At 46.2% G+C, this 15,138-nt stretch overlaps 1 protein-coding gene across 11 annotated transcripts in view; it reads right to left on the bottom strand.

Annotated features, from left to right (window-relative positions):
- The window catches only part of MFSD6 (major facilitator superfamily domain containing 6), a 48,946-nt gene that overhangs the window by 14,950 nt on the left and 18,858 nt on the right, over window positions 1–15,138 (bottom strand). For 4 of the 11 annotated variants that reach the window (XM_037396880.1, XM_037396879.1, XM_037396888.1 and 1 more), the window contains exons 2-3: window positions 14,456–14,505; window positions 3,914–5,504 (exon numbers count right to left, since the gene is read on the bottom strand). In XM_037396880.1, coding sequence (XP_037252777.1) covers window positions 3,914–5,451 — 1,538 coding nt within the window. In that variant the 5' untranslated portion in view covers window positions 5,452–5,504; window positions 14,456–14,505. Of the gene's footprint in view, window positions 1–3,913; window positions 5,505–13,114; window positions 13,297–14,008; window positions 14,124–14,455; window positions 14,506–15,138 lie in introns of those variants that run through there. The other 7 variants (XM_037396886.1, XM_037396883.1, XM_037396885.1 and 4 more) reach the window with 4 other exon arrangements.

The following is a 15,138-nucleotide window of genomic DNA, read 5'->3' as shown; positions in this document are numbered from 1 at the left end:
AGGTCCACGAGTAGCTGGTTTAAGCTGCCTTAGGCAACACAAGCCCACTGAAGAAAACATGGGAAGCCACGACATGTTCATTATTATAAAATAAAGAGAACAAACTTGTTCTTTGTGCCATGGCTCATAAATTTCATCTCTCCCTTTAATTAATGCCTTCTGTTCCAAACAAGTAACTTCATTCCTTTCACAGGCACAACTTAATGTAATTCTTGTGCCCTCAAACGCTTCAGAAATGTGATTTTCAGTAATGTGATATGAAAATACGTATTTGCCACAAAAGGCTGCAAAGGTCTGCAGCATCCTTTCTTCATTCCCCTACCAGTAAGGCTCAGGGTGACACACGCTCCTGGGGATACAAAGCAATCACCTCACTAGATACTTGGGTTTTCCCCATCAGCAATGCAGATGCGCCCAGCTCTGTTCAGGACCAGTGCTTGCCAGCTTAATTTCACTTCTGTCTAGCAAAAACTCAGCCTGTGCAGCCACAATTTCCATCCCACCCCAGCTGTTCCCTGTGATGGCCAGACCAGAGATGGGAAGGGGTGTCCTCCTGCTTCGTAGTTTTTCCATCATCACTAACAGACTCAGCTACCTGTGCTTTTCCACTGTGTTACACTTGCACAAAGTTTTGGATTCAGAGTTTAAGAGCAGCAACTTAGTCAGGTTCTACCTTTAAATTTCTTAGAATACGTACAGAGTTTTAGGTAAATTACAGTTTGTGAAGATTTCTGAAATTATGGTTTTAGAGGGTTACATCACACAAGAACTCTTGTGTATTTAGAGAATATTCTCAAAAAAGTATTTATAATAATCACTTAGGCTCTTTATCAGACCTAAATGGAAAATGTAAACAGATGTTCCTATATGCAGTATGCACAGAGACACCATATTCAACTTACAGGTTGAACATTTAAAGTACTGAATATATATTTACTTTAAGGAGACTAAGCTGTTTACAGCTGTGACTACCAGTCTCTGCTTCCTATAAAAACTCACATGCTGGAATTGTGGTCAGACAACACACTCAAGCTTAACCTCAAGTGGGAGGTTATTTTCAGAGAGTAACATCATCTTCCTAAACTCGCGGGCAGTTATGAGCGCTTCTACACGGGATACCATTCAACAATGGTGTCTAAACATTTGAGGGCCAGTGTTGCACGCTTCTCCGTTGCAGTAACCTCTCAAAGAACTTGTGGCCTTCACCACGCTTTCCGATGACTTTGTTTTTTTACCTCTTTATTTCACTTTTAAATGAAAATCTGCTCTGTCATCTCTCAGGAGGCGGCTGGAGGAGGCAAGGCAAAAAATACCCCTCTAACATCTGCAGTACTCCCTCCCCTCCCAAAGCTGTACAATCACAGAGCAGCTTTCTAGCGGAACAGATTGCTGCCATTGCACCAGATTAATCCAGTGACCTGGTAATATACAGCGTTAGAAACGCTAGCAGCATGTATAACACACGCACACGTGCAGTGCCTGTCTGTATGAACACTATAGCTAACGAAGTCAGAAATCACACATTTTAATCAGCACGTTAGGTATGATCATGCTTAAAATGCTTGGGCAATAATTTGAGTATTACTCAAAAAAACCCCAACCCAAACTACCAAAACCATGAAAACAGAATAGGTTTCAGAATGTTGTTAAGAGTCCTATATGTCAACACATATGGGGGTAAAAACAGAAAGCTTTACAAGACTAGAAGAGTTAAACTGAACTTCTATCGAACAAGGGTGTAAAGCCTATTTTCTTGTAGTTCTACAAAGGACAGTCAATAGCATTTTCTCCTGCTGTGACAGTGCATGCAACTCTGGTACTCATTACTGTCTTCAAAGAATTAGGACAGGAAGGAAAGATTGAATGATAACATTCAAATAAATACTGCAGAAAGACTGTCTACATCTAAGAGTCCAACAACCCAGAAGAAAGGAATTTCGAGCTATTAAAAAAATATATATATCTATCTATATATAAACCACTGATGCCAAATGCTTCTGGCTCAGATGGTTCCAAGAAGAATATATAGTTGGAGGCCTCTGGTTCTTATCAATGGGAGAATGAGTATTTGGAATATAAGGCAGCAGACACATACAGAACTATTAAAGAATATGAGCTATGAACTCCTACACATTCCTCTTAAAAAAAAAAAAAAGTTTGCCTCCTCTTGCACAAACCATGCATTATAAAAAGTTCAAAAACTCCTAGAAGAAAGGCAACCAGACGGAGCCATCTCAAACTGTGATAACTAAATACAACTCAGCATTAGATAATATTAACATATGACTAATGTGCATTTCCCAGGTATAGGTATAAAGAATGTTGTTTCATCACAAACAGGAGCTAGTGTTTATAAACAACTTAATCCTTATCCAGTCTTGGCTTCATAGGCTTCAGTGCAAAGAAGAAAAAAAAAAAAAAAGATAAAGAGTTAATCCTGTACATCATCTTTCTTTTTACTGGCCAGTGCTCTTCTATTTCACCTTACTCACAAACGTACCATTCTTTTGGGTTTTTTTCTTTCTCTACTTGAAATCTCAGCCTGAATTTTGTACCATAACAATATACATTGAAAAAGTATACCCAAGCTATCTTTAGCTACCAAGATTGTGATCTCTTCTCACACTCCTCCGTCATCATATCCTTCCTCCGATCTTCACATGCGAGGTGTCATATTTTCTCAATCTAATTATTGTCAAATTCAGAGATTAAAAATCTGACTCAAAGCAAAGAGACCTTCCTCAGGCCAAAGAAAGAAAACCCACATCTTTTAAGTAATGCCTCAAATTACCACACTAAGCACCTCAAACATTTTTGTTAGAGGTCAAATGAATCAAAAAATTAATCCCAATAAAACCAAAACAAATAAAACAGAGAACAGAACTACAGAAGAGAATACATGAAAAGAAGAGTGCAGACAGCTTAAAAAACACATCTCAATGACACTACAACTATAAACATGGCATTTGGAAAGGACTTAATGGTAACAGCACACAGAGTTGTTGCACAGAGTACCTGAGTAAATAGAAAAAAAAATAATCCCACCTTTATGACTTCATTAACTCAGATTTCCCCCTACCTTTCCTCCCTGAGCTTTTTTTAAAGAGTAGTGAAGGGATCTGGAATATATGGAAATTAAGTCAATTGTGAATTTCGTGGAAAACAATGTTCACTGACATGCTGGATGTTGTCACTTTCACTTACCCAAGGCAAAAACTACGGGAGATGCCCTGCACAGCCATCTCACTTCAGTACCTAACACAGGCAGTCGCAACGAAAGGAAGAGAGCAAGGAACTGAACCGGTAAGCGACACTACAGGGCTGCAACCCCATTCTGCCAACACCCAGAGCCTGATGACAAGGGCATGTGCACAGGAGGTGCTCACCTCACTGCTTCATCTCATCCTCCACCCCTCTCCGCATGCAAGTGACACCCTTCCAGGCTACTGTGGGGGCAAAAAACTGCCCCACAAGGAGAAGCGGGCTAAAGCAGGAGGTTTCCAGCACACTGCTACTCACAGGGGAAAAAAAAAAAAAAAAAAAAAAAAAAAAGTAAAATTAATGGAATTTTATGTTGAAACAATCCTTGACTGGGTGGCGATTTGTAAAGATCCCCAACAGAGCTCTGCATCAGTGAACTAGGATGTCTTCTGGAACTGTCTGCAAAAGGTCACAGTGCCAGGCATAATGCACGCACTAACATGCAACTCAAATACAAAGGAAGCATTTCAGAGCACTTTCAACTCCTAAATTTGTAATAAAAAAACCTCCATCAGGCAAGCTACATAACCGAGCAGGACTTGGACTTTTAAAACGAAAGGGATTAGCTTGAATTTCGCTTTGTAAAAACACAAGGCCAAGCCTGAAATTCAACACCTTTTGTGTAGCGCTCTGCTGATCGCTAACACCTTACCTGATATGGCCAACCAGTTCAATCAGTTTGTGGCTGAAGAAGTAGGCAGTCAGCTCTGACACGTGACTGAGCACAGAACAAACTCCAAAGAGAGTGGTGGTGCCATTCAGGTCTTCCAAGTGCCAGTAAAGAAAGGTGAACACAAAGCCATATCCAAAGCCCATGAACCACGCCACAAAGAGCACCGAGCCGTACTGGATGCTACACAGCAGTTTTATTAGGTCCCAAAAACTGAAAGACTGGCTCATGCTGGTAGGAGTGTTATCAGAGGATTCATTGGAGGCGCTTCTGTCCACCTGTGAGATTTCTACTTCTTTTCTCTTATTTTCGTCTTGCTTGAAGTGCGCATAATGAAATCGAAACTGCGTGGCCACAATTAACGCCATTGTCATCAGAACACCAAAAACAATGAAGACTATCCTGTAGTTCTTGTACTCGGGAGCTTTACATCCTTGACCTTCAATGCCAACTTCTGTATGGGTATAGTCAATGCCAATTCCCACGGAGAGCATGGCCAGCCCCCAGCCCAGAGACCCCCACATACGCTGCAATCCATACCGGTCCCGGTGCTTGCCAAGGTACTGCAGGGTGACGGTGTCCACAATAGTAACAGAAGAAGCACTGAAAAATTCTCCTATTATGACGACCAGCAGAATGAGTAGAAAGATGGCTTCTACTTCTTGTTGATCATAAACGAGCACAGCTTGGTCAGAAGGCGTTGGCTTTGTGGTGATGGCAGCTGGGGTGGTACTCGGAGTCACGTTCCCTGGTGAGACTGGGCTAGTGGTGGTGTTTTTCAAAATAAAATGGGTGCTGTTTTCCAAAACAAACCCTACATCATTGCTCTGCGTAGGTAACAGGACCGTTATATCAGGATTAGCTGTCCCCGTCGCTTCCAAAGTGACTGGACTGGAAGTGAGCAGGCCCCTCTTCCCACGAAGTTTCGGGGACGCAGTGCTCACTGCGGTCAGCGGAGAAGACATCGAGGCGTTTTGCGTAACTGTTGTTAAAAGGCTGCTTGCATTGGTGGGATGTGCTGGGGGAAGGCCCTTTGGTACGCATCTTAAGGTGGCTGGTCTAACAAATCCGATCCCCAGGTTAAATAAAACCCAGCATAAAAGCGAAAACAGGAGGACAATCTTCCCTTTCTTAAAGCGGTCTGCCACCACTCCCCAGAAGGGAGCACTGCAAAACTCAATAAAGTACCTGATGCCCACCAGAAGTCCACTCTGACTGGGTGACATACCCAGCTGCTTGTAATACACAGGCAGCAAGGGGTAAAGCGAGCCATACGCAGAGTAGAAGAAAAAATAAAAAACCTTTGAGATCAGAAGATCATTGTTTATTTTGACGCAGTGCTTTTCTAACCAGTCCAGCTCTTCATCTGGGACAGTGGTCGTCTCCGTTGAAGGGGATTCATTATGGGGTGGCAAGTCTTGATCCTTGGAAATGCCATTGAAAGGATCAGCAAGAACGTACTTTCTCTTCTGTTCTTCTTCATCATCGGTTAAAATGGCAACCTTATCATCAGCTGCCATGGTTTACCACAAGCATCCAGTATCTGGTGCACTCTCAAGGAAGTAGGGCTACCCTGCAAACAAATAAAACGTAACACGGTTAAGGCACCACATGGGAACAGACCTGCAATGCCAGTTATCAAGGACAAAGACGGCTTTTTCGTAAGTGACATGCCTGAGCAATAAATGCAGGATCAGGGTGGGGAAGGCCGTTTGTCTAGACTAGTGGTACATGGCAGCATCAATAAAAATGTGTTTTATGACCAATTCTGTGAAGTTCTCCCAACAGCAGCTTTAATACTGTGCAATAAAACATCTCTCATGTTTAGGATAGAGAATAATTTATATATTCAAAGTTACTAAGGCAATTAAGTACTAGCATTTGCAAAACTCTTCTTTCAAGTTGTCTTTTCTCCCCCAAGGCTAACTGCTTTATTTCCAGTATTCCTTACGATACACCAAAGGATAGCCACGGTTTCATAATTAAATAATGCAGCCACATATATATCCGGGTTTTTTTAATTATCAAAACAAATTACTATCCGAAGCCTCCTCATGGCCTTCAAAAGGTTCATCAACCTCCTCTCAAAACGCATTTTTCTAAGCACTCCACAACCACAGCAGAAACTGGTGGGAGACATGACCTTCTAAGCTGGATGGAAAGGGAGGTGGGAATGAGGATGGGGCTTTAAGATTCAAACAAGGGACCCTCGAAATTAGGACAACAACCTCAAAGGCATCACAGACCTGGGAGCAAAGAAACACAGGGACAAGAAACAGGTACAGGCCCTAAAATGATCTCCTGAAGTCAAATTCTGAAACTGAAGAAAGGTGGATTGGGAGATAACTGTACTGCAGCTGCCCACACTTGGCTTTTCTAGAAGTAAAAAGACTGCAAAACTGACAAGCAACACTTAAAAATAAACTCACTGCTACTTGGACTTCGATTTGGCCAACCAGCTTTCATGTTTGAAAACAACAAAACCATTCTAATAAGCTAGGCTTGCTAACAGCAGCTTTCATTTCAAGGGATGGAAAAAAGCTCTGCCAGCAAGTTGTCAGCTCAAATCATTATACTGGGCAACTATTTTTACTATATTAATACCTGTAGATTTAACCTAGGAATATTAGCTCACGTTCATTATGAGAAAGTTGAACATTTAGTATCTTTTGGTTTTGTCATCCCTTTGCTGTTCGGATTAGCGTTACTATCGCACAGGAACCTTTTTAAGGACCAATGTTTGCAAAGACCATTTTATTCCAGAAGAACCTGAAATTTCTCCAAGAGCACTCAATGTATCATCAGGAATATCTCTTCTAAGAATTTTAAGTATTTTTTTGCAGGTCTACACTTTATTCCCACTAGAAGAGCTCCAGTGAAATCACAGTCCTTCAAAACTCAACTGAATGCACAACACTGTCCCCTTAAAATCAGTCATGCGTTGATCTATCCAGTGCCTTTAAATTAATTAATTATCATTCAGAATTTATTTAAATACTGACGACGGATTTGCAAACTGATGCAAGGCAAATAACAGAAAAGAGACTCTAACATTCACAAGTATGTTAAATTAATTGTTTCTTACTGATCCAACGTACAAGTAACAGCTGACAGAGCAAGCCATGGATACTTCTAAAAACCAGTCCATTAAAATAATCTAAACCTTACACAGTTCAGCAATAGACACATCTAAAAATACTGTCATTAAAACCCCAAACATTCATGAGGTCTGTGTGTGCTTTTCGATTTTAAATGTCATTTCTATGGGATACTATCTATGAGGATCTCTGGTTTCGCTTCGGGAGAAGCTGTTGCATAAAAATCTTGGAACCTCAAATATTCATGTATTCAAGGTCAGAAGTTAATCAAAATGATGCCAGCACATACACACAGACTTCTTTTTTCTCCAGTTTCTTCAACACAATCCAGTCCTTAAAAAAAGAGGAAAAAAAGTATTTAAAGTGTCAAAAGATTATAAAATGTCCTAATGAAGTTGTGAGAACAGTCAAATGTGAAAACACATTTGCTTGCTCTTACCTGCTAGCATCAAAAGCCACGTGAACCAAAACCCAACAGCTGCCGAGTTAGCTCCTGCAATTTTCTGTTCAGCCAGCCACTTCCACCTGAGTTAGAAGGGCTGTGGGTTTTTTCTCATACAGTTGCTCATTTTTGGCTTCTATAGCCGTAAAACAAGTTCTTCTAATAAGTAAATCAGATCAGTCACCATCTATGCTTCTGCTTTCGTTAAGCCTCGCCTTCTTTGACAACAAAGACTCCAGAGCTTGTGCAGGGCCCCGCTTATGGCCAGGGGATGTAACTGAGGTTTCAGTGTTGTTGCCATGTCCTACCCAAACTGGTACATGCTCACCTATTTACAGCAACTTGCTTACTTGCTGTATCAGAGCTTCACAGCATTTAGTTTTGAAGAATAAATTTCCTCCCCTGACCCCATGATGTGACAAAGCAGAACTCACATTTTAACCCTGTGGACATTAGGACAACTCCTTTGCAAGGATGAACTGAAATTACCCTGATTTAAACAACACGGCCATACCCTCTACCCCTATATATAGACTCTGAACCATGTGATTTCATACAAATTATACCAAAGGCTTTTGCAGCAATTACTGTTGGATCTTTTTAAATTCAGTTTCTCTTTTCTGTGGGAAACTACGGAACAGGACTTTCTATGGAAAGGGACTTCAGTTTTGTATGTTGTATGAATAGTGGGTATATTAAAAATCGTTACACTGCTAATCTTTCAGCACTTCAGTTGCTGCATCTTCTTCCTCCCTCCGTAACAAGTATCTGCCTCAGCATCCATCTTCTTTCTAACCCACTGTGTGCAAGGATTAATCCAAATGACCCACTCCTGGTATTTTTGACTAGAGTATCTTGGATTAGAACGCTATGAAAAGTGTATTTCACAATAATTTCAGTAAACATTTTCCCATCCTGAGAGTGCTTCACTGAATTTCATTAATAACGCAGAATATACCCTTGAGAAATACAACGGCATCAAGAATGGTAGGAGCCATATGGCATTTTTTAATGTTTTGATCAGTAGTTTGTTTAGCATCAGGATTTTGAAAGTGATTTTATTTAGAGATTTTTAAAATTCTAAAAATAAATGACTGAAAATGAAAAAACTAAGTGGCATTGTTTCTGAAAAATCTACAAAAAACTACTTAATCTACAGGGCTTTCCTCTTATTGACAAAAAACCCCCATGCCAGTCAGGGATTGAACGCACAGCAAATCAAACAGATGGAAAACCAACATACTTTTAAGTGAGAAGGGGCTAATTATCTACTGGTTATTTTAACCACAGCCTTCAAATACTACATCTTCACTTTGGAAAAACACTTTTGTTCATCCCCAAGACAGTAGGAGGATAGAAGACAGAGCTACTGGCAAGTTTAAAATTAACAACAGAGAATAGCAGCAAGGAAGAAAGGTTCAGAGAGTAAACAGAACGGATTTCCCTGCCCATGGCAAGGAGGAGTTGGAACCAGATGAGCTTTAAGGTCCTTTCCAACCCAAACCACGCTATGGTTCTATGATTTCAGCTTGAATAGAAAAGCTAACTCATTTGACACAGAGCAGAGCACGAGGTTTTGGTAGAGGTCTGCTGAATGTCATCAGTTCAGCCAGGACAAGCGAGGTCAGCGGTGCTGCAGAGTGGTAACCCCTCTGAAAAGCAGGACCAACGGTTTTGAAGGTTTCTTCCCCAGACTTCGGTAAATACACAGACCTATGACAAAGCCCTAACAAGCAAACTGGAAGATGCTTCCGCAGAGACCCTGAGAAAGCCCCGCAAGGGAAGAGGCACAGCGAGCGGAGCGCGCAGCCCATGTACGTCACAAGAAAGCACCTTGGTCCTCCGGCCGAGAAACAAGCTTCTGCCTTCCCACACGTTTATGTTTCCAAACCGCTACAGAACTTAGAACAGGGAACCCAGCCTTTGTTCCCTCACCACCCCATTACCCCTGACATGGCTACAACGGAAAAAGACCATTAAAATCTGAAGCGCTGGCATCCCCGCCAGCCCAGCGCCCCGTCCCAGGCGCAGAGCCCCCGGCTCACAGCTGCGCAGGAAGCCTGCGGCTGGCTGGCGCTCGCAGGCTGCGGATCATTCTGCAACATCACTCGTGCTCCCAGCCCGCTTCTGCACAAGTGCATGCGCTTCCTTTCAGACACAAAGAGTGTACTTGTTAACCACAGGACTATCCTTCCTTCAAGCTTTGCACAGATCAGGCTGAACAGCCTGGAGAAGAGAAGACTCCAGAAAGACCTTATTGCAGCCTTTCAATACTTAATAAACTGAAAGAGGGTAGACGTAGATTAGATACGAGGAAGAAATTATTTTCTGTGAGGATAGTGAGGCACTGGAACTGGTTGCCCAGAGCAGCCCTGGCTGCCTCGTCCCTGGAAGGGTTCAAGGTGGGACGGGGCTGGAAGCAACCTGCTCTGGTGGAAAGGGGCCCTGCCCAGGGCAGGCAGGTGGAACTAGCTGATCTCTAAGGTCCCTTGCAACCCAAACTGTGCTATGGTTCTGTGATTATTTTTTTTTTAAAGAAAGTACTGGAGTCTATTACTTTTTCTAAGTTCCCTGCTACAATTGCTACTGCCTCGTTTATATCTATCCCTCCAGCAAGCCAAAACCCACTTCCAAACCCTCACACCTCCAACACGTCTTTCATCCAGGCATCTTCTGCAAACAGCTACAGCAACTTTCCTGCAGACTTGCACTTTTGAAGAAACACCTGAGGAACAGAGGAAAAAACATTTGTCCCAAGGAATTTAGTGATGACAACACAATGGTCTTTTTAATGACTGTAACAAGGCTCTTTGGCAGGTAGGTGGAAAGAGGCAAATATGGGTACTTGACATTTACTTAAGTATCTTCTTGGCATTCTTGCCTTTTTTATTTCTTAAATCGATCCTCATTTACTCTGGCTCTCCTAATAATTGAGAGGATTTCAAGATCAGAAAGGATAAAAAGCTAATCTATTCAAGACTGCCTGGCATTACAGGAAGTTTCCTGTAAAACAAAGGAAAATGGTAATAAGAAAAGTAATAACATAGTATATACTAAAAACTCAGCTCTCCCCTTAAGAGTCACTCTTCCCAAAACCTTGGTGAAACCCTCCAAAATACCTTGAAACACCTGCTTTGCCCTTAGCTCAGTCCAGGGGAAAAAAAAAGCCAATCAACAGATCAGACTAGGGTAGCAAATCCCTAAACCTCTCAGGAAAAAAAAAACAGCACAAGGCACTAAAACTTTGTTTGCAGACCAACGTAAAGTTAGATTTGGGGTGAAGGATACTGCTGTTGATACTGCTGTTTTTAAATAAAGTTTAATTCAGCAGAAGTATTGCATTCACTAGGCTTTGAGAATTAAAGTATAATTAAGACAAGCAAAGCCTCAGAATTAGGGTTTGAACATGTACTCAATGTAAACAAAACCAAACCCAGGACAGTTCATCAGAAGACTGTGTGAATGATCAAGAGTAGCTTAACCCATTAAATACCTAGCAACATCCCTGTAGAAGATCTGTTTTTACACAGCCTCAGAAAACACACTAAGAGCAGAATCTCAAAATAGGAATCATTAGTCTCTCAAGCAACACGCAGCTCTAAGAACAGAGCAGACTAGCTTGCTGTTGCGTTCTGTGGGTAAATCAAAGCCAGCCAACGTGGCATCCCATCTTATTACCCCTTTCAGACTTCCACTGACTGGCAAACTGACTTTGTAGCAAACGTGAAATTCCACACAAAGTTTTCATGTGAACATTTTTAAATCCACTGATAGAAAACACGCTTCTCGAATAAACCTTTTTTTTTTTTTTTAAAAAAGAAGTCACTAATTGTTGTTTGATTCAGAACAGGCCTATGCTAGAGAAGTCGACTTTATTAAAAACTATCCATCTTCCAAAGAAAGCTGCCCCCGCTCATCCCCCAGCTGGTGAAACTGCTACACGGAGCGCATCCATCATATTGCTCACGCAAGCCATCTCCTCCTCAGCCCCCCTTGTCTCATTGATCTAAACTGCAAAACCTTAGGATCAAAGGCTTTCTGCTACAGTGTCTGTGCAGCGTCTCTCAGAATTAAGCCCTGCATCCAGCAGGCCTACATGGCACTGCTGTAATAAACATGAATAATAGACCATGTTTTCCATTTCCAAGCAAGCTTCACCCCTAAGGAACAGCCTGGTGCTGTCGCCTGCTCCGTGCCCGAAAGGAGGGGAATGTTATGCAAACAACCTACATCATGACAGAGCAGCACATGGATTCCACGCATCACCTTCCCAACCCACCCCCCCAAGACAGGCCACCCCCAGGCAGAGCCCTTGGGGGGCTGCGTCTCCTGCCAAGCCCCACAGACCAACCCGCGCAGGCTGACCCCCTGCCCCACACCACCGTCCCCTGCTCTCCAAAGGTAAGCGGTCCTCCTGTGAGGCCCCAGCGTGGCCACCAGACTCAGAATTTGTAAAATCAGAGGGAAAAACTTCCTACATTTAGCGAATTAACTTGGTGCTGGGAAATATATTTGTTCCAAGTCTGAAGCGAGACATTACTGCTGTAGTATTAACCACCATAATTGGGGTTTCCATGAAGTGAAACCACCTTAAGTAAAATTGCTTTATTTTGTGTTGCTGACACTCACTTTGTTAATGTGTCGGTCTATGGGTTTTCCTACTTCGTTCAATATGCGTACAAAACCCCATATACTTTGACATGTTTAGTCGATTAGATTGAGAGAAGGCGGCATGTCTGAATTTATGTCAAGATCAGGTTTATAATAGGTTTAATGCATTTTATGATAGGTCTGAAGTTGCTAAGTTGATACAGTAGTGCTAGTATTAACATTAAAGAAGACAAGAATGCTATCAGACCCTCATCTGTTAAGAAAAACCATCAAACTCAACATCTTAGGACTCCAGCTTTCCAATTATGTTTTCCGCTTAATATCTGAAGATGTCCTAGCAGACTCTTTTAATTGATTTATTTTTAGGCAGTAATCAGACTTGCAGTTTTGTCATATTTTTTTAATTTACCAACTACCCATCTGCCCCGCCGAGGTTTACACTTCATTAACGAGGGTAAATACCAGGCGTGCCTTCCAGTGCAGACGGGGCAGCGTTCCCTTTCCATACAGAGGGCTGCAATGGCCAGCCTCGGGGACCCACCGCCACCGCACCCTGTCACCGGCTCCTGCTCGCCCACATAAACTCAGGCCCATCGTGCCGTAGCTGAGGATTAAGATGAATGTTAGGTTGCCTTGAAGTTGTGCCATAGCACTGGATACTTTAGGGAGCAACTGCAGCTTCCCCACATCATCAGCTTTTGCCCTCGTATTCTCACGCTGCCTGTTTCGAGTATTTTTTTGTAAATCTGCTTAGGTTTTCTACTGGGTTTATGGCTGCTCTCACAAACACCATCCTTAGAAAGAGGACTGTTTGCTCTTCCCCCGTTCCCCAGCGGGTCTTTGGAGCACACAAACAATACAATAAACGTCGCCTTTGTCCACTATTTATGTCCAGGGAAAACAAACACAACCAATAACCAGGCTAGAAAGCCAGCATTTCACAGTCGTTTCCCTTGGATGTTACTAAAAGACAGCGGGCAACTAGACCCTATATATCTTAGCAATGCAATAACATTTTGGGCCAGTTTTTACTGAAATTCTTCAGCGTTACGTTCACACTGCTGCGCTCCTCTCCCCTCAGGTTCAGCACTCGCTCAGCACGGCATCCTTCATCAGCACGACATGTAAAAAGACCCTGATGCAAAAACCTGAGCTGCTGACCAAGGGCGGGTTTTAACCTCCACCCAAGCTCGGCCCTAACCGGCACCCTGACACCTCGGACGCTCTCCAGCCCGCACCTGTTCCCGCACCGGTTTCAGCCACCGGAGGGACACCGACCCCCCCGCCCGAGCCCACCGTGCTGCAGGGCTCAAAGCGGGGCCGCGCTGACACCCCGCCTGGCCGCTGTGCAGCAGCTCCGGCGGGACGCGGGGGGCTCCGGGGGTCCCGCGGGGGGAGGCTGGGGCACTCGGCCCTGGGGTGGCGGTTACCCCTCAACCACAAGGCCGAGCTGCAGGAGAGGAGCGCCGGCATCCTAACGAGGCCACCGCCTGGCCGCGGTGAACGCCAGGGGAGCGCGGCAACGGCGGAGCGACCACTGGCGGCCCCAGCAGCGAGCCCCCCCAGGGGGAAGGCGGGACGGGGCAGCCGCTGAGGGGGGGAGGAAAGGCGGGGGCGACGGCCCAGCGGCGGCTCCTCGGGGGCTGCGGGGACCAGGCCCGGCGCGCCGGGTGGGGAGGCAGCGCGCCGGGCCAGAGGGACCGGGGAGCGCGGGGGAAACGGCCTCGCCGGCCCGCAGCGGCGGGTGCGCCACAGCCGGGCCCGGCGGCCGCCTCCGCCCGGCGGCACCCCCGCGGCACCCCCGGCTCGGCCCCGGCGCCCCGCGGAGCGCGGGCAGGGGGAGGCGGCGGCGCCCAGCCGGGCGGCCTGCCGCGGGCCTGGCTGCCGGCCCGGCCCCCCGCGCACCGCGGGGCCGCGCTGACTCACCTCGCCCGGGGGCGGCTCCGGGGGGGCGCTCAGCCGGGAGCATCGCAGCCCCCTCCCGCCGCCGCCTCCTGCCGCCGCGGCTGCTGCGGGCGGCGGCTCCGCGCACCCTCCCCCCCCCCCCCGCCCCGGCCGTGCCGCGCCGCGCCGGGCCGCGGCGCTGCGGGGAGGGACGGAGCCGCCCCCCGCCGCGGGGGGAGGGGGCGCGCACCCTCCCGGCGCCGCCTCCGCGCCCCTCGGGGTCTGCGGGCCGGCCTGGCGCGGCGGGGGTGCCGTGTCACTTACGGGAGGCTGCGGCGGGTAGCGCGGGGCCGGCCGGACCGCTCCGCTGATACGCCGTGCCCGGGGAGCGCTGGGCGACCCCCGCACAGGCCAGGGAGCTCCGCGATCCCGGCGCTGCCTGCTCCCCACAAGTTCCAAACGCCTATTACAGCGTAAGGAATTAATTACCTGTAGTGCCTCCCGCAGCCGCTGGCATCATCCCTTCGGTAACACTGTTTCTAGAATTATATACAAATAAAATTACGTAAATGCTTAAAACAACAACAACAACGTAAATTTCTCCCCCCTGCAGGAATGAGGCAGAAGACGGCAGGGAGGGGAAGCGCCCCAGCGGCAGCTGGGCTGTGCCGGCTGCCAAAGGGCTAAGCTACAGGAGGGCCGCGGTGGGGACAGCGAGCGGAAGGCCGGCCTGAGGCTTGGGGTGCCCAGCAGCCCCGGGCCGAGCCGCAGGTGGGGGAGGGGTGTCCCAGGATTAAGCTCAGGCGATGGGGTTCAGCGCCTGGGCTGGGCCAGTGCGAGCAGAGGCGATGGAGCCAGTAAACCACCACAGGCCAGCCCTCCCACCATACGGCCCGGGTGGTGTCTGCCCGGGAAAGCATCCCTCTTCCAGGAAAAAAAAAAATGCAGTATTTTGCCCAAGGGAAGAAAATGAGATAAAACTAGCGGTTTGCACGAGTGAGGCTGACGGAGAGGAACTGGGGCGCCGTGGGTGCTGGGCCCTCCCCGCAGTGATGACAGGACAGCAGCCCCCAGGGGAGGCAGTGCTTGCTCCAGGTCCTTCCCCAGCCGGGCTGCCACCCTTGTCCGGGGATATGAAGGCCATTGAGGACGCCACCCCACTAAAAACTTGC

Source organism: Falco rusticolus, chromosome 8 (assembly GCF_015220075.1).
Source record: "Falco rusticolus isolate bFalRus1 chromosome 8, bFalRus1.pri, whole genome shotgun sequence".
NCBI lineage: Eukaryota > Metazoa > Chordata > Aves > Falconiformes > Falconidae > Falco > Falco rusticolus.
The sequence above is the reverse complement of the archived record's forward strand: the minus strand, read 5'-3'. Positions and strand labels throughout refer to the sequence as shown.